The 21,868-nt window shown below is 38.9% G+C and overlaps 1 protein-coding gene across 1 annotated transcript in view; it reads right to left on the bottom strand.

Moving 5' to 3' along the window:
* The window catches only part of C4H19orf38 (chromosome 4 C19orf38 homolog), a 69,410-nt gene that overhangs the window by 508 nt on the left and 47,034 nt on the right, over window positions 1-21,868 (bottom strand). Inside the window, exons 6-8 of the mRNA XM_075343116.1 lie at window positions 1,251-1,291; window positions 1,023-1,060; window positions 1-31 (exon numbers count right to left, since the gene is read on the bottom strand). The exon at window positions 1-31 is cut by the window's left edge and continues 508 nt beyond it. Of these exons, the coding sequence (XP_075199231.1) occupies window positions 1-31; window positions 1,023-1,060; window positions 1,251-1,291 (110 nt within the window). The remainder of the gene's footprint in view (window positions 32-1,022; window positions 1,061-1,250; window positions 1,292-21,868) is intronic.

Genomic DNA, 21,868 nt, shown 5'->3' with positions numbered 1-21,868 from the left:
TATTGGAGATTTCGGTCCTGGAGTGGGAATTCTGAACCATTGATAAAGAGAACACATGTCAATGAATAACGCAAAATTCTACACTAGCACCTTTAAATTATAAGTTTATTAATGTTCTGGTGGCCTGGGCTAGGAATCAATACCAGGTTCCCTGGTGGTCCAGGGTTGTGGTAAATACCAGCTTCCTTAGTGGTTTAATGAAGTAAAGAAGCTAATGCCAGCTAATGGTCATCTAGGATTGTGACTGATATTATGTAAGCCATCCTGGTGGTCTAGAGAAATGGAAAGGTTCATTCCAGCTTCCATGATGGTCTAGGGAAGTAAATGAGCTTCCCTGGGGGTCTAGGGTAGTGACTGATTTAATGTCAGCTGTAGTGGTGGTCTAGAGAAGTGAAAATGTTAATATCTCTGATCGTCAAGAGTTGAGGAAGGGTTAATGTCAACTTTACTGGTGGCCTAGGGTAATGACTGATATTGTCTCAGCTGTCCTGGTGGTGTAGAGACATAGAAACTGTAATTCCAGTTTCCTTGGGGGTCTCGGGTGGAGAAAGGGTTATGGTTAATATCAGTTTTCCTTGTGCGCTAGAGAATTGTAACTGTTAATTCCGCCATCCCTGGTGGTCTAAGGTGATGGAACCTAATATAAGTATGTCTATTGTTGCTCATAATCAGCTTAATACAGTGAAAGCTGACCAAAGAAGGACAATTTATTGCCAGGGTAGCTTCTTAAATGGCACAATCCCTTTAACACTACGTTCCCAGGTGGTCTAGGGTAATGGATAAGTTTATATCTGGTCTCAAGCCTCCTGTTCTACTGTCTGTATATCAGTAAGAAGAGGGACAGTGAGAAGACTAACACATGACTGCAGGATCATATTGCACTACAGGGATTGCTTTTGGACTGTGAGCATAGATACACATAAGTTCGCTTAGGCGCTGTATACACAAAACGGTTGAATTCTTTTTTTATCAAGACTACCTGCAAAGGAAGGGTGTAATATACTTATCAACTATTAACTCACCGAATCATAGACCATGTTATGGCTACCGTCAGGCCAATCTGTGGAGCGAGAAGAAACTCCAAAATCAAACAATGTTTTCAGAACCAAGGATAGCAGACATGGAGGAAAAGAGAGGATCAGGGGTGAAGCGAGAAGAATGAGGGAGAAAGGAGTAGAACGGCAGAGTGTTTCATTATGAAGAAGAAATATGAGCGATGAACCAAACAGGAACCAAAATTGTATAAACACCTTTTGTCATATCTTGGGCAATCCAGATCGACTCTTTATCCCTGAGGAGTAGAAAATGCAACTTTAGTGTTCGTCAGTATATCCCGCAGGGCACATCTATATCAAGAAAATCACCAACCTCCCTAACCTGGCACTAAACAGGTGGGAAGGGTAGATATCACCAATCCATAACTCAGAATATATCTAGAGATGACAACACCGATCCATAACTCAGAAGATATGTAGAGATGACATCACCGATCCATAACTCAGAAGATATGTAGAGATGACATCACCGATACATAACTCAGAAGATATCTAGAGATGACATCACCGATCCATAACTCAGAAGATATGTAGAGGTGACATCACCGATCCATAACTCAGAAGATATGTAGATGTGACATCACCGATCCATAACTCAGAAGATATGTAGAGGTGACATCACCGATCCATAACTCAGAAGATATGTAGAGGGTACATCACCGATCCATAACTCGGAAGATATCTAGAGATGACATCACCGATCCATAACTCAGAAGATATGTAGAGATGACATCACCAATCCATAACTCAGAAGATATGTAGAGATGACATCACCAATCCATAACTCAGAAGATATGTAGAGGTGATATCACCGATCCATAACTCAGAAGATATCTAGAGATGACATCACCGATCCATAACTCAGAAGATATGTAGAAATGACATCACCGATCCATAACTCAGAAGATATGTAGAGATGACATCACTGATCCATAACTCAAGACATATGCAGAGATGATGCCGCCAATTCACAACATCAGAAACATGTAGAGATGATAACACCGGTCCTTAACTTATGTGCAGAGATGACGCCGCCAATTCATATCATAATAAATATGTAGAAAAGACATCACCGAACCATAACTCAGAAGATATGTAGAGGTAACATCACCGATCCATAACTCAGAAGAGATGTAAAGATGACATCACCAATCCATAACTCAGAAGATATGTAGAAAGGACATCACCGATCCATAACTCAGAAGATATGTAGAGATGACATCACCAATCCATAACTCAGAAGATATGTAATGATGACATCACTAATCCATAACTCAGAAGATATGTAGATATGACATCATTAATCCATAACTCAAGACATATGCAGAGATGATGCCGCCAATTCACAACATCAGAAACATGTAGAGAATGTAACACCAGTCCTTAACTTATGTGCAGAGATGACGCCGCCAATTCATAACATAATAAATATGTAGAGAAGACATCACAGATCCATAGCTCAGAAGATATGTTTTTTTTTGTTTGTTTTTTTCTTTAAATACACAAATACGGCATGGTTTGAATCCAAAAAGTGAAGTTATGTCTCACTTTTAAAAAAATGATTTTTCATGCGCAGCGGGTTGAGATCATTGGTATTTTCAGCACTTTTGTCCATTTAACTGATATTTTATGAAGTTTTATTTGTTCATGTTTTGTGGGTTTTTTTTCTATGTAGGTTATTTGTCACACACGTCACTAATTTCTTATAATTAATGTGATTCATTTAAGTTGCTGTGGTGACCTATTCACATACTCACCAAGTCTAAGATCAGTTCCTGATCGAAACGCGTCTGGTGTCCAGTGCTTTTTGGGACTCCTGTCTTTCTTTTGTGAGATCCACTTATTTGTACGATTTTAAAGAATCCAATAAAGAAGCGGATTTTGTTTAAATTTTCCTGAAAGCTGGTTCCTTTTCTTCACTTGCTGATTTACACGCTGACAACAGCAACAACAGCAGTGGGATCCCGCGCTTCCATGGTGTTAGAGGATTAAGTGCCAAAACATGTGGTGAGCTGGACTATCTCTAGTTTATTTATGACATCACCAATCCATAACTCAAAAGATAGGTAGAGATAACATCACCGATCCATAACTCAGAAGATATGTAGAGATTACATCACTGATCCATAACTCAGAAGATATGTAGAGATAGCATCACCGATCCATAACTCAGAAGATATGTAGAGGTGACATCACCGATCCATAACTCAGGAGATATGTAGAGATAACATCACCGATCCATAACTCAGAATATATGTAGAGATGACATCACTGATCCATAACTCAGAAGATATGTAGAGATAACATCACCAATCCATAACTCAGAAGATATGTAGAGGTGACATCACCGATCCATAATCAGAAGATATGTAGAGGTGACATCACCGATCCATAGCTCAGAAGATATGTAGAGATAACATCACCGATCCATAACTCAGAAGATATGTAGAGATAACATCACTGATCCATAACTCAGAAGATATGTAGAGATGACATCACCGATCCATAACTCAAGAAATGTGCAGGAATGATGCCGCCAATTCACAACATCAGAAACATGTAGAAATGATAACACCGATCCATAACATATGTCCAGAGATGACACCGCCAATTCATAACATAATAAATATGTAGAAAAGACATCACCGAACCATAACTCAGAAGATGTCTAGAGGTGACATCACCGATCCATAACTCAGAAGAGATGTACAAAGCAAGAAGGCCTGCGGAGACACCATCACATGTTTCTCAACGCTGGCAGGAAACTAGCCAGGTCTTTCACCGGGAAGGAACAACCACGGGAAGGGCAGTCTCCACTCAAGGAGACCACCTATGCCAAACATGGTATCCATCCACAGACAGCCGTTTCGGGGTATTTGCCCCTCATCAGTGTGGAGTAGGAATCTGGCTAGTGGGAGCATTGCCTAGTAAAAGACTATGTGAGCAAGGATGGTTGACCTTAGGGAGATCAACATCCACCACTGCGGAGACACCATCACGTGTTTCTCAACGCAGTGATTCTAGAGCAATGTAGAGATGACTTCACTGATCCATAACTCAGAAGATATGTGGAGATGACATCACTGATCCATAACTCAGAAGATATGTAGAGATGACATCACCGATACATAACTCAGAAGATATCTAGAGATGACATTACCGATCCATAACTCAGAAGATATGTAGAGGTGACATCACCGATCCATAACTCAGAAGATATGTAGAGGTGACATCACTGATCCATAACTCAGAAGATATGTAGAGGGGACATCACCGATCCATAACTCAGAAGATATGTAGAGGGGACATCACCGATCCATAACTCAGAAGATATCTAGAGATGACATCACCGATCCATAACTCAGAAGATATGTAGAGATGACATCACCAATCCATAACTCAGAAAATATGTAGAGATGACATCACCAATCCATAACTCAGAAGATATGTAGAGGTGACATCACCGATCCATAACTCAGAAGATATCTAGAGATGACATCACCGATCCATAACTCAGAAGATATGTAGAGATGACATCACCGATCCATAACTCAGAAGATATGTAGAAATGACATCACCGATCCATAACTCAGAAGATATGTAAAGATGACATCACCAATCCATAACTCAGAAGATATGTAGAGATGACATCACTGATCCATAACTCAAGACATATGCAGAGATGATGCCGCCAATTCAAAACATCAGAAACATGTAGAGATGATAACACCGGTCCTTAACTTATGTGCAGAGATGACGCCGCCAATTCATATCATAATAAATATGTAGAAAAGACATCACCGAACCATAACTCAGAAGAGATGTAAAGATGACATCACTAATCCATAACTCAGAAGATATGTAGAAATGACATCACCGATCCATAAGTCAGAAGATATGTAGAGATGACATCACCAATCCATAACTCAGAAGATATGTAATGATGACATCACTAATCCATAACTCAGAAGATATGTAGAGATGACATCATTAATCCATAACTCAAGACATATGCAGCGATGATGCCGCCAATTCACAACATCAGAAACATGTAGAGAATGTAACACCAGTCCTTAACTTATGTGCAGAGATGACGCCGCCAATTCATAACATAATAAATATCTAGAGATGACATCACCGATCCATAACTCAGAAGATATGTAGAGATGACATCACTGATCCATAACTCAGAAGATATCTAGAGATGACATCACCGATCCATAACTCAGAAGATATGTAGAGGTGACATCACCGATCCATAACTCAGAAGATATGTAGAGATAACATCACCAATCCATAACTCAGAAGATATGTAGAGATGACATCACCGATCCATAACTCAGAAGATATGTAGAAATGACATCACCGATCCATAACTCAGAAGATATGTAGAGATGACATCACCAATCCATAACTCAGAAGATATGTAGAGATGACATCACTGATCCATAACTCAAGACATATGCAGAGATGATGCCGCCAATTCACAACATCAGAAACATGTAGAGATGATAACACCGGTCCTTAACTTATGTGCAGAGATGACGCCGCCAATTCATATCATAATAAATATGTAGAAAAGACATCACCGAACCATAACTCAGAAGATATGTAGAGGTAACATCACCGATCCATAACTCAGAAGAGATGTAAAGATGACATCACTAATCCATAACTCAGAAGAAATATAGAGATGACATCACCAATCCATAACTCAGAAGATATGTAGAAATGACATCACCGATCCATAACTCAGAAGATATGTAGAGATGACATCACCAATCCATAACTCAGAAGATATGTAGAGATGACATCACCGATCCATAACTCAGAAGATATGTAGAGATGACATCACCAATCCATAACTCAGAAGATATGTAATGATGACATCACTAATCCATAACTCAGAAGATATGTAGAGATGACATCATTAATCCATAACTCAAGACATATGCAGAGATGATGCCGCCAATTCACAACATCAGAAACATGTAGAGAATGTAACACCAGTCCTTAACTTATGTGCAGAGATGACGCCGCCAATTCATAACATAATAAATATGTAGAGAAGACATCACAGATCCATAGCTCAGAAGATATGTTTTTTTTTGTTTGTTTTTTTCTTTAAATACACAAATACGGCATCATTTGAATCCAAAAAGTGAAGTTATGTCTCACTTTTAAAAAAATGATTTTTCATGCGCAGCGGGTTGAGATCATTGGTATTTTCAGCACTTTTGTCCATTTAACTGATATTTTATGAAGTTTTATTTGTTCATGTTTTGTGGTTTTTTTTTCTATGTAGGTTATTTGTCACACACGTCACTAATTTCTTATAATTAATGTGATTCATTTAAGTTGCTGTGGTGACCTATTCACATACTCACCAAGTCTAAGATCAGTTCCTGATCGAAACGCGTCTGGTGTCCAGTGCTTTTTGGGACTCCTGTCTTTCTTTTGTGAGATCCACTTATTTGTACGATTTTAAAGAATCCAATAAAGAAGCGGATTTTGTTTAAATTTTCCTGAAAGCTGGTTCCTTTTCTTCACTTGCTGATTTACACGCTGACAACAGCAACAACAGCAGTGGGATCCCGCGCTTCCATGGTGTTAGAGGATTAAGTGCCAAAACATGTGGTGAGCTGGACTATCTCTAGTTTATTTATGACATCACCAATCCATAACTCAAAAGATAGGTAGAGATAACATCACCGATCCATAACTCAGAAGATATGTAGAGATTACATCACTGATCCATAACTCAGAAGATATGTAGAGATAGCATCACCGATCCATAACTCAGAAGATATGTAGAGGTGACATCACCGATCCATAACTCAGGAGATATGTAGAGATAACATCACCGATCCATAACTCAGAATATATGTAGAGATGACATCACTGATCCATAACTCAGAAGATATGTAGAGATAACATCACCAATCCATAACTCAGAAGATATGTAGAGGTGACATCACCGATCCATAATCAGAAGATATGTAGAGGTGACATCACCGATCCATAGCTCAGAAGATATGTAGAGATAACATCACCGATCCATAACTCAGAAGATATGTAGAGATAACATCACTGATCCATAACTCAGAAGATATGTAGAGATGACATCACCGATCCATAACTCAAGAAATGTGCAGGAATGATGCCGCCAATTCACAACATCAGAAACATGTAGAAATGATAACACCGATCCATAACATATGTCCAGAGATGACACCGCCAATTCATAACATAATAAATATGTAGAAAAGACATCACCGAACCATAACTCAGAAGATGTCTAGAGGTGACATCACCGATCCATAACTCAGAAGAGATGTACAAAGCAAGAAGGCCTGCGGAGACACCATCACATGTTTCTCAACGCTGGCAGGAAACTAGCCAGGTCTTTCACCGGGAAGGAACAACCACGGGAAGGGCAGTCTCCACTCAAGGAGACCACCTATGCCAAACATGGTATCCATCCACAGACAGCCGTTTCGGGGTATTTGCCCCTCATCAGTGTGGAGTAGGAATCTGGCTAGTGGGAGCATTGCCTAGTAAAAGACTATGTGAGCAAGGATGGTTGACCTTAGGGAGATCAACATCCACCACTGCGGAGACACCATCACGTGTTTCTCAACGCAGTGATTCTAGAGCAATGTAGAGATGACTTCACTGATCCATAACTCAGAAGATATGTGGAGATGACATCACTGATCCATAACTCAGAAGATATGTAGAGATGACATCACCGATACATAACTCAGAAGATATCTAGAGATGACATTACCGATCCATAACTCAGAAGATATGTAGAGGTGACATCACCGATCCATAACTCAGAAGATATGTAGAGGTGACATCACTGATCCATAACTCAGAAGATATGTAGAGGGGACATCACCGATCCATAACTCAGAAGATATGTAGAGGGGACATCACCGATCCATAACTCAGAAGATATGTAGAGATGACATCACCAATCCATAACTCAGAAGATATGTAGAGATGACATCACCAATCCATAACTCAGAAGATATGTAGAGGTGACATCACCGATCCATAACTCAGAAGATATCTAGAGATGACATCACCGATCCATAACTCAGAAGATATGTAGAGATGACATCACCGATCCATAACTCAGAAGATATGTAGAAATGACATCACCGATCCATAACTCAGAAGATATGTAAAGATGACATCACCAATCCATAACTCAGAAGATATGTAGAGATGACATCACTGATCCATAACTCAAGACATATGCAGAGATGATGCCGCCAATTCAAAACATCAGAAACATGTAGAGATGATAACACCGGTCCTTAACTTATGTGCAGAGATGACGCCGCCAATTCATATCATAATAAATATGTAGAAAAGACATCACCGAACCATAACTCAGAAGAGATGTAAAGATGACATCACTAATCCATAACTCAGAAGATATGTAGAAATGACATCACCGATCCATAAGTCAGAAGATATGTAGAGATGACATCACCAATCCATAACTCAGAAGATATGTAATGATGACATCACTAATCCATAACTCAGAAGATATGTAGAGATGACATCATTAATCCATAACTCAAGACATATGCAGCGATGATGCCGCCAATTCACAACATCAGAAACATGTAGAGAATGTAACACCAGTCCTTAACTTATGTGCAGAGATGACGCCGCCAATTCATAACATAATAAATATCTAGAGATGACATCACCGATCCATAACTCAGAAGATATGTAGAGATGACATCACTGATCCATAACTCAGAAGATATCTAGAGATGACATCACCGATCCATAACTCAGAAGATATGTAGAGGTGACATCACCGATCCATAACTCAGAAGATATGTAGAGATAACATCACCAATCCATAACTCAGAAGATATGTAGAGATGACATCACCGATCCATAACTCAGAAGATATGTAGAAATGACATCACCGATCCATAACTCAGAAGATATGTAGAGATGACATCACCAATCCATAACTCAGAAGATATGTAGAGATGACATCACTGATCCATAACTCAAGACATATGCAGAGATGATGCCGCCAATTCACAACATCAGAAACATGTAGAGATGATAACACCGGTCCTTAACTTATGTGCAGAGATGACGCCGCCAATTCATATCATAATAAATATGTAGAAAAGACATCACCGAACCATAACTCAGAAGATATGTAGAGGTAACATCACCGATCCATAACTCAGAAGAGATGTAAAGATGACATCACTAATCCATAACTCAGAAGAAATATAGAGATGACATCACCAATCCATAACTCAGAAGATATGTAGAAATGACATCACCGATCCATAACTCAGAAGATATGTAGAGATGACATCACCAATCCATAACTCAGAAGCTATGTAAAGATGACATCACCGATCCATAACTCAGAAGATATGTAGAGATGACATCACCAATCCATAACTCAGAAGATATGTAATGATGACATCACTAATCCATAACTCAGAAGATATGTAGAGATGACATCATTAATCCATAACTCAAGACATATGCAGAGATGATGCCGCCAATTCACAACATCAGAAACATGTAGAGAATGTAACACCAGTCCTTAACTTATGTGCAGAGATGACGCCGCCAATTCATAACATAATAAATATGTAGAGAAGACATCACAGATCCATAGCTCAGAAGATATGTTTTTTTTTGTTTGTTTTTTTCTTTAAATACACAAATACGGCATGGTTTGAATCCAAAAAGTGAAGTTATGTCTCACTTTTAAAAAAATGATTTTTCATGCGCAGCGGGTTGAGATCATTGGTATTTTCAACATTTTTGTCCATTTAACTGATATTTTATGAAGTTTTATTTGTTCATGTTTTGTGGTTTTTTTTTCTATGTAGGTTATTTGTCACACACGTCACTAATTTCTTATAATTAATGTGATTCATTTAAGTTGCTGTGGTGACCTATTCACATACTCACCAAGTCTAAGATCAGTTCCTGATCGAAACGCGTCTGGAGTCCAGTGCTTTTTGGGACTCCTGTCTTTCTTTTGTGAGATCCACTATTTTGTACGATTTTAAAGAATCCAATAAAGAAGCGGATTTTGTTTAAATTTTCCTGAAAGCTGGTTCCTTTTCTTCACTTGCTGATTTACACGCTGACAACAGCAGTGGGATCCCGCGCTTCCATGGTGTTAGAGGATTAAGTGCCAAAACATGTGGTGAGCTGGACTATCTCTAGTTTATTTATGACATCACCAATCCATAACTCAAAAGATAGGTAGAGATAACATCACCGATCCATAACTCAGAAGATATGTAGAGATTACATCACTGATCCATATCTCAGAAGATATGTAGAGATAGCATCACCGATCCATAACTCAGAAGATATGTAGAGGTGACATCACCGATCCATAACTCAGAAGATATGTAGAGATAACATCACCGATCCATAACTCAGAAGATGTGTAGAGATGACATCACTGATCCATAACTCAGAAGATATGTAGAGATAACATCACCAATCCATAACTCAGAAGATATGTAGAGGTGACATCACCGATCCATAATCAGAAGATATGTAGAGGTGACATCACCGATCCATAACTCAGAAGATATGTAGAATCACCGATCCATAACTCAGAAGATATGTAGAGATAACATCACTGATCCATAACTCAGAAGATATGTAGAGATGACATCACCGATCCATAACTCAAGAAATGTGCAGGAATGATGCCGCCAATTCACAACATCAGAAACATGTAGAAATGATAACACCGATCCATAACATATGTCCAGAGATGACACCGCCAATTCATAACATAATAAATATGTAGAAAAGACATCACCGAACCATAACTCAGAAGATGTCTAGAGGTGACATCACCGATCCATAACTCAGAAGAGATGTACAAAGCAAGAAGGCCTGCGGAGACACCATCACATGTTTCTCAACGCTGGCAGGAAACTAGCCAGGTCTTTCACCGGGAAGGAACAACCACGGGAAGGGCAGTCTCCACTCAAGGAGACCACCTATGCCAAACATGGTATCCATCCACAGACAGCCGTTTCGGGGTATTTGCCCCTCATCAGTGTGGAGTAGGAATCTGGCTAGTGGGAGCATTGCCTAGTAAAAGACTATGTGAGCAAGGATGGTTGACCTTAGGGAGATCAACATCCACCACTGAGGAGACACCATCACGTGTTTCTCAACGCAGTGATTCTAGAGCAATGTAGAGATGACTTCACTGATCCATAACTCAGAAGATATGTGGAGATGACATCACTGATCCATAACTCAGAAGATATGTAGAGATGACATCACCGATACATAACTCAGAAGATATCTAGAGATGACATTACCGATCCATAACTCAGAAGATATGTAGAGATGACATCACCAATCCATAACTCAGAAGATATGTAGAGGTGACATCACTGATCCATAACTCAGAAGATATGTAGAGGGGACATCACCGATCCATAACTCAGAAGATATGTAGAGGGGACATCACCGATCCATAACTCAGAAGATATCTAGAGATGACATCACCGATCCATAACTCAGAAGATATGTAGAGATGACATCACCAATCCATAACTCAGAAGATATGTAGAGATGACATCACCAATCCATAACTCAGAAGATATGTAGAGGTGACATCACCGATCCATAACTCAGAAGATATCTAGAGATGACATCACCGATCCATAACTCAGAAGATATGTAGAGATGACATCACCGATCCATAACTCAGAAGATATGTAGAAATGACATCACCGATCCATAACTCAGAAGATATGTAAAGATGACATCACCAATCCATAACTCAGAAGATATGTAGAGATGACATCACTGATCCATAACTCAAGACATATGCAGAGATGATGCCGCCAATTCAAAACATCAGAAACATGTAGAGATGATAACACCGGTCCTTAACTTATGTGCAGAGATGACGCCGCCAATTCATATCATAATAAATATGTAGAAAAGACATCACCGAACCATAACTCAGAAGAGATGTAAAGATGACATCACTAATCCATAACTCAGAAGATATGTAGAAATGACATCACCGATCCATAAGTCAGAAGATATGTAGAGATGACATCACCAATCCATAACTCAGAAGATATGTAATGATGACATCACTAATCCATAACTCAGAAGATATGTAGAGATGACATCATTAATCCATAACTCAAGACATATGCAGCGATGATGCCGCCAATTCACAACATCAGAAACATGTAGAGAATGTAACACCAGTCCTTAACTTATGTGCAGAGATGACGCCGCCAATTCATAACATAATAAATATCTAGAGATGACATCACCGATCCATAACTCAGAAGATATGTAGAGATGACATCACTGATCCATAACTCAGAAGATATCTAGAGATGACATCACCGATCCATAACTCAGAAGATATGTAGAGGTGACATCACCGATCCATAACTCAGAAGATATGTAGAGATAACATCACCAATCCATAACTCAGAAGATATGTAGAGATGACATCACCGATCCATAACTCAGAAGATATGTAGAAATGACATCACCGATCCATAACTCAGAAGATATGTAGAGATGACATCACCAATCCATAACTCAGAAGATATGTAGAGATGACATCACTGATCCATAACTCAAGACATATGCAGAGATGATGCCGCCAATTCACAACATCAGAAACATGTAGAGATGATAACACCGGTCCTTAACTTATGTGCAGAGATGACGCCGCCAATTCATATCATAATAAATATGTAGAAAAGACATCACCGAACCATAACTCAGAAGATATGTAGAGGTAACATCACCGATCCATAACTCAGAAGAGATGTAAAGATGACATCACTAATCCATAACTCAGAAGAAATATAGAGATGACATCACCAATCCATAACTCAGAAGATATGTAGAAATGACATCACCGATCCATAACTCAGAAGATATGTAGAGATGACATCACCAATCCATAACTCAGAAGATATGTAGAGATGACATCACCGATCCATAACTCAGAAGATATGTAGAGATGACATCACCAATCCATAACTCAGAAGATATGTAATGATGACATCACTAATCCATAACTCAGAAGATATGTAGAGATGACATCATTAATCCATAACTCAAGACATATGCAGAGATGATGCCGCCAATTCACAACATCAGAAACATGTAGAGAATGTAACACCAGTCCTTAACTTATGTGCAGAGATGACGCCGCCAATTCATAACATAATAAATATGTAGAGAAGACATCACAGATCCATAGCTCAGAAGATATGTTTTTTTTTGTTTGTTTTTTTCTTTAAATACACAAATACGGCATCGTTTGAATCCAAAAAGTGAAGTTATGTCTCACTTTTAAAAAAATGATTTTTCATGCGCAGCGGGTTGAGATCATTGGTATTTTCAGCACTTTTTTTCCATTTAACTGATATTTTATGAAGTTTTATTTGTTCATGTTTTGTGGTTTTTTTTTCTATGTAGGTTATTTGTCACACACGTCACTAATTTCTTATAATTAATGTGATTCATTTAAGTTGCTGTGGTGACCTATTCACATACTCACCAAGTCTAAGATCAGTTCCTGATCGAAACGCGTCTGGTGTCCAGTGCTTTTTGGGACTCCTGTCTTTCTTTTGTGAGATCCACTTATTTGTACGATTTTAAAGAATCCAATAAAGAAGCGGATTTTGTTTAAATTTTCCTGAAAGCTGGTTCCTTTTCTTCACTTGCTGATTTACACGCTGACAACAGCAACAACAGCAGTGGGATCCCGCGCTTCCATGGTGTTAGAGGATTAAGTGCCAAAACATGTGGTGAGCTGGACTATCTCTAGTTTATTTATGACATCACCAATCCATAACTCAAAAGATAGGTAGAGATAACATCACCGATCCATAACTCAGAAGATATGTAGAGATTACATCACTGATCCATAACTCAGAAGATATGTAGAGATAGCATCACCGATCCATAACTCAGAAGATATGTAGAGGTGACATCACCGATCCATAACTCAGGAGATATGTAGAGATAACATCACCGATCCATAACTCAGAATATATGTAGAGATGACATCACTGATCCATAACTCAGAAGATATGTAGAGATAACATCACCAATCCATAACTCAGAAGATATGTAGAGGTGACATCACCGATCCATAATCAGAAGATATGTAGAGGTGACATCACCGATCCATAGCTCAGAAGATATGTAGAGATAACATCACCGATCCATAACTCAGAAGATATGTAGAGATAACATCACTGATCCATAACTCAGAAGATATGTAGAGATGACATCACCGATCCATAACTCAAGAAATGTGCAGGAATGATGCCGCCAATTCACAACATCAGAAACATGTAGAAATGATAACACCGATCCATAACATATGTCCAGAGATGACACCGCCAATTCATAACATAATAAATATGTAGAAAAGACATCACCGAACCATAACTCAGAAGATGTCTAGAGGTGACATCACCGATCCATAACTCAGAAGAGATGTACAAAGCAAGAAGGCCTGCGGAGACACCATCACATGTTTCTCAACGCTGGCAGGAAACTAGCCAGGTCTTTCACCGGGAAGGAACAACCACGGGAAGGGCAGTCTCCACTCAAGGAGACCACCTATGCCAAACATGGTATCCATCCACAGACAGCCGTTTCGGGGTATTTGCCCCTCATCAGTGTGGAGTAGGAATCTGGCTAGTGGGAGCATTGCCTAGTAAAAGACTATGTGAGCAAGGATGGTTGACCTTAGGGAGATCAACATCCACCACTGCGGAGACACCATCACGTGTTTCTCAACGCAGTGATTCTAGAGCAATGTAGAGATGACTTTACTGATCCATAACTCAGAAGATATGTGGAGATGACATCACTGATCCATAACTCAGAAGATATGTAGAGATGACATCACCGATACATAACTCAGAAGATATCTAGAGATGACATTACCGATCCATAACTCAGAAGATATGTAGAGGTGACATCACCGATCCATAACTCAGAAGATATGTAGAGGTGACATCACTGATCCATAACTCAGAAGATATGTAGAGGGGACATCACCGATCCATAACTCAGAAGATATGTAGAGGGGACATCACCGATCCATAACTCAGAAGATATGTAGAGATGACATCACCAATCCATAACTCAGAAGATATGTAGAGATGACATCACCAATCCATAACTCAGAAGATATGTAGAGGTGACATCACCGATCCATAACTCAGAAGATATCTAGAGATGACATCACCGATCCATAACTCAGAAGATATGTAGAGATGACATCACCGATCCATAACTCAGAAGATATGTAGAAATGACATCACCGATCCATAACTCAGAAGATATGTAAAGATGACATCACCAATCCATAACTCAGAAGATATGTAGAGATGACATCACTGATCCATAACTCAAGACATATGCAGAGATGATGCCGCCAATTCAAAACATCAGAAACATGTAGAGATGATAACACCGGTCCTTAACTTATGTGCAGAGATGACGCCGCCAATTCATATCATAATAAATATGTAGAAAAGACATCACCGAACCATAACTCAGAAGAGATGTAAAGATGACATCACTAATCCATAACTCAGAAGATATGTAGAAATGACATCACCGATCCATAAGTCAGAAGATATGTAGAGATGACATCACCAATCCATAACTCAGAAGATATGTAATGATGACATCACTAATCCATAACTCAGAAGATATGTAGAGATGACATCATTAATCCATAACTCAAGACATATGCAGCGATGATGCCGCCAATTCACAACATCAGAAACATGTAGAGAATGTAACACCAGTCCTTAACTTATGTGCAGAGATGACGCCGCCAATTCATAACATAATAAATATCTAGAGATGACATCACCGATCCATAACTCAGAAGATATGTAGAGATGACATCACTGATCCATAACTCAGAAGATATCTAGAGATGACATCACCGATCCATAACTCAGAAGATATGTAGAGGTGACATCACCGATCCATAACTCAGAAGATATGTAGAGATAACATCACCAATCCATAACTCAGAAGATATGTAGAGATGACATCACCGATCCATAACTCAGAAGATATGTAGAAATGACATCACCGATCCATAACTCAGAAGATATGTAGAGATGACATCACCAATCCATAACTCAGAAGATATGTAGAGATGACATCACTGATCCATAACTCAAGACATATGCAGAGATGATGCCGCCAATTCACAACATCAGAAACATGTAGAGATGATAACACCGGTCCTTAACTTATGTGCAGAGATGACGCCGCCAATTCATATCATAATAAATATGTAGAAAAGACATCACCGAACCATAACTCAGAAGATATGTAGAGGTAACATCACCGATCCATAACTCAGAAGAGATGTAAAGATGACATCACTAATCCATAACTCAGAAGAAATATAGAGATGACATCACCAATCCATAACTCAGAAGATATGTAGAAATGACATCACCGATCCATAACTCAGAAGATATGTAGAGATGACATCACCAATCCATAACTCAGAAGATATGTAAAGATGACATCACCGATCCATAACTCAGAAGATATGTAGAGATGACATCACCAATCCATAACTCAGAAGATATGTAATGATGACATCACTAATCCATAACTCAGAAGATATGTAGAGATGACATCATTAATCCATAACTCAAGACATATGCAGAGATGATGCCGCCAATTCACAACATCAGAAACATGTAGAGAATGTAACACCAGTCCTTAACTTATGTGCAGAGATGACGCCGCCAATTCATAACATAATAAATATGTAGAGAAGACATCACAGATCCATAGCTCAGAAGATATGTTTTTTTTTGTTTGTTTTTTTCTTTAAATACACAAATACGGCATGGTTTGAATCCAAAAAGTGAAGTTATGTCTCACTTTTAAAAAAATGATTTTTCATGCGCAGCGGGTTGAGATCATTGGTATTTTCAACATTTTTGTCCATTTAACTGATATTTTATGAAGTTTTATTTGTTCATGTTTTGTGGTTTTTTTTTCTATGTAGGTTATTTGTCACACACGTCACTAATTTCTTATAATTAATGTGATTCATTTAAGTTGCTGTGGTGACCTATTCACATACTCACCAAGTCTAAGATCAGTTCCTGATCGAAACGCGTCTGGTGTCCAGTGCTTTTTGGGACTCCTGTCTTTCTTTTGTGAGATCCACTATTTTGTACGATTTTAAAGAATCCAATAAAGAAGCGGATTTTGTTTAAATTTTCCTGAAAGCTGGTTCCTTTTCTTCACTTGCTGATTTACACGCTGACAACAGCAGTGGGATCCCGCGCTTCCATGGTGTTAGAGGATTAAGTGCCAAAACATGTGGTGAGCTGGACTATCTCTAGTTTATTTATGACATCACCAATCCATAACTCAAAAGATAGGTAGAGATAACATCACCGATCCATAACTCAGAAGATATGTAGAGATTACATCACTGATCCATAACTCAGAAGATATGTAGAGATAGCATCACCGATCCATAACTCAGAAGATATGTAGAGGTGACATCACCGATCCATAACTCAGAAGATATGTAGAGATAACATCACCGATCCATAACTCAGAAGATGTGTAGAGATGACATCACTGATCCATAACTCAGAAGATATGTAGAGATAACATCACCAATCCATAACTCAGAAGATATGTAGAGGTGACATCACCGATCCATAATCAGAAGATATGTAGAGGTGACATCACCGATCCATAACTCAGAAGATATGTAGAATCACCGATCCATAACTCAGAAGATATGTAGAGATAACATCACTGATCCATAACTCAGAAGATATGTAGAGATGACATCACCGATCCATAACTCAAGAAATGTGCAGGAATGATGCCGCCAATTCACAACATCAGAAACATGTAGAAATGATAACACCGATCCATAACATATGTCCAGAGATGACACCGCCAATTCATAACATAATAAATATGTAGAAAAGACATCACCGAACCATAACTCAGAAGATGTCTAGAGGTGACATCACCGATCCATAACTCAGAAGAGATGTACAAAGCAAGAAGGCCTGCGGAGACACCATCACATGTTTCTCAACGCTGGCAGGAAACTAGCCAGGTCTTTCACCGGGAAGGAACAACCACGGGAAGGGCAGTCTCCACTCAAGGAGACCACCTATGCCAAACATGGTATCCATCCACAGACAGCCGTTTCGGGGTATTTGCCCCTCATCAGTGTGGAGTAGGAATCTGGCTAGTGGGAGCATTGCCTAGTAAAAGACTATGTGAGCAAGGATGGTTGACCTTAGGGAGATCAACATCCACCACTGCGGAGACACCATCACGTGTTTCTCAACGCAGTGATTCTAGAGCAATGTAGAGATGACTTCACTGATCCATAACTCAGAAGATATGTGGAGATGACATCACTGATCCATAACTCAGAAGATATGTAGAGATGACATCACCGATACATAACTCAGAAGATATCTAGAGATGACATTACCGATCCATAACTCAGAAGATATGTAGAGGTGACATCACCGATCCATAACTCAGAAGATATGTAGAGGTGACATCACTGATCCATAACTCAGAAGATATGTAGAGGGGACATCACCGATCCATAACTCAGAAGATATGTAGAGGGGACATCACCGATCCATAACTCAGAAGATATCTAGAGATGACATCACCGATCCATAACTCAGAAGATATGTAGAGATGACATCACCAATCCATAACTCAGAAGATATGTAGAGATGACATCACCAATCCATAACTCAGAAGATATGTAGAGGTGACATCACCGATCCATAACTCAGAAGATATCTAGAGATGACATCACCGATCCATAACTCAGAAGATATGTAGAGATGACATCACCGATCCATAACTCAGAAGATATGTAGAAATGACATCACCGATCCATAACTCAGAAGATATGTAAAGATGACATCACCAATCCATAACTCAGAAGATATGTAGAGATAACATCACTGATCCATAACTCAAGACATATGCAGAGATGATGCCGCCAATTCAAAACATCAGAAACATGTAGAGATGATAACACCGGTCCTTAACTTATGTGCAGAGATGACGCCGCCAATTCATATCATAATAAATATGTAGAAAAGACATCACCGAACCATAACTCAGAAGAGATGTAAAGATGACATCACTAATCCATAATTCAGAAGATATGTAGAAATGACATCACCGATCCATAAGTCAGAAGATATGTAGAGATGACATCACCAATCCATAACTCAGAAGATATGTAATGATGACATCACTAATCCATAACTCAGAAGATATGTAGAGATGACATCATTAATCCATAACTCAAGACATATGCAGCGATGATGCCGCCAATTCACAACATCAGAAACATGTAGAGAATGTAACACCAGTCCTTAACTTATGTGCAGAGATGACGCCGCCAATTCATAACATAATAAATATCTAGAGATGACATCACCGATCCATAACTCAGAAGATATGTAGAGATGACATCACTGATCCATAACTCAGAAGATATCTAGAGATGACATCACCGATCCATAACTCAGAAGATATGTAGAGGTGACATCACCGATCCATAACTCAGAAGATATGTAGAGATAACATCACCAATCCATAACTCAGAAGATATGTAGAGATGACATCACCGATCCATAACTCAGAAGATATGTAGAAATGACATCACCGATCCATAACTCAGAAGATATGTAGAGATGACATCACCAATCCATAACTCAGAAGATATGTAGAGATGACATCACTGATCCATAACTCAAGACATATGCAGAGATGATGCCGCCAATTCACAACATCAGAAACATGTAGAGATGATAACACCGGTCCTTAACTTATGTGCAGAGATGACGCCGCCAATTCATATCATAATAAATATGTAGAAAAGACATCACCGAACCATAACTCAGAAGATATGTAGAGGTAACATCACCGATCCATAACTCAGAAGAGATGTAAAGATGACATCACTAATCCATAACTCAGAAGAAATATAGAGATGACATCACCAATCCATAACTCAGAAGATATGTAGAAATGACATCACCGATCCATAACTCAGAAGATATGTAGAGATGACATCACCAATCCATAACTCAGAAGATATGTAGAGATGACATCACCGATCCATAACTCAGAAGATATGTAGAGATGACATCACCAATCCATAACTCAGAAGATATGTAATGATGACATCACTAATCCATAACTCAGAAGATATGTAGAGATGACATCATTAATCCATAACTCAAGACATATGCAGAGATGATGCCGCCAATTCACAACATCAGAAACATGTAGAGAATGTAACACCAGTCCTTAACTTATGTGCAGAGATGACGCCGCCAATTCATAACATAATAAATATGTAGAGAAGACATCACAGATCCATAGCTCAGAAGATATGTTTTTTTTTGTTTGTTTTTTTCTTTAAATACACAAATACGGCATGGTTTGAATCCAAAAAGTGAAGTTATGTCTCACTTTTAAAAAAATGATTTTTCATGCGCAGCGGGTTGAGATCATTGGTATTTTCAACATTTTTGTCCATTTAACTGATATTTTATGAAGTTTTATTTGTTCATGTTTTGTGGGTTTTTTTTCTATGTAGGTTATTTGTCACACACGTCACTAATTTCTTATAATTAATGTGATTCATTTAAGTTGCTGTGGTGACCTATTCACATACTCACCAAGTCTAAGATCAGTTCCTGATCGAAACGCGTCTGGTGTCCAGTGCTTTTTGGGACTCCTGTCTTTCTTTTGTGAGATCCACTATTTTGTACGATTTTAAAGAATCCAATAAAGAAGCGGATTTTGTTTAAATTTTCCTGAAAGCTGGTTCCTTTTCTTCACTTGCTGATTTACACGCTGACAACAGCAGTGGGATCCCGCGCTTCCATGGTGTTAGAGGATTAAGTGCCAAAACATGTGGTGAGCTGGACTATCTCTAGTTTATTTATGACATCACCAATCCATAACTCAAAAGATAGGTAGAGATAACATCACCGATCCATAACTCAGAAGATATGTAGAGATTACATCACTGATCCATAACTCAGAAGATATGTAGAGATAGCATCACCGATCCATAACTCAGAAGATATGTAGAGGTGACATCACCGATCCATAACTCAGAAGATATGTAGAGATAACATCACCGATCCATAACTCAGAAGATGTGTAGAGATGACATCACTGATCCATAACTCAGAAGATATGTAGAGATAACATCACCAATCCATAACTCAGAAGATATGTAGAGGTGACATCACCGATCCATAATCAGAAGATATGTAGAGGTGACATCACCGATCCATAACTCAGAAGATATGTAGAATCACCGATCCATAACTCAGAAGATATGTAGAGATAACATCACTGATCCATAACTCAGAACATATGTAGAGATGACATCACCGATCCATAACTCAAGAAATGTGCAGGAATGATGCCGCCAATTCACAACATCAGAAACATGTAGAAATGATAACACCGATCCATAACATATGTCCAGAGATGACACCGCCAATTCACAACATAATAAATATGTAGAAAAGACATCACCGAACCATAACTCAGAAGATGTCTAGAGGTGACATCAGCGATCCATAACTCAGAAGAGATGTACAAAGCAAGAAGGCCTGCGGAGACACCATCACATGTTTCTCAACGCTGGCAGGAAACTAGCCAGGTCTTTCACC

The sequence above is a fragment of the Anomaloglossus baeobatrachus genome, chromosome 4, assembly GCF_048569485.1.
Source record: "Anomaloglossus baeobatrachus isolate aAnoBae1 chromosome 4, aAnoBae1.hap1, whole genome shotgun sequence".
In the NCBI taxonomy this organism is placed as follows: Eukaryota; Metazoa; Chordata; class Amphibia; order Anura; family Aromobatidae; genus Anomaloglossus; species Anomaloglossus baeobatrachus.
This window is presented reverse-complemented; position numbering and strand designations above follow the sequence as displayed.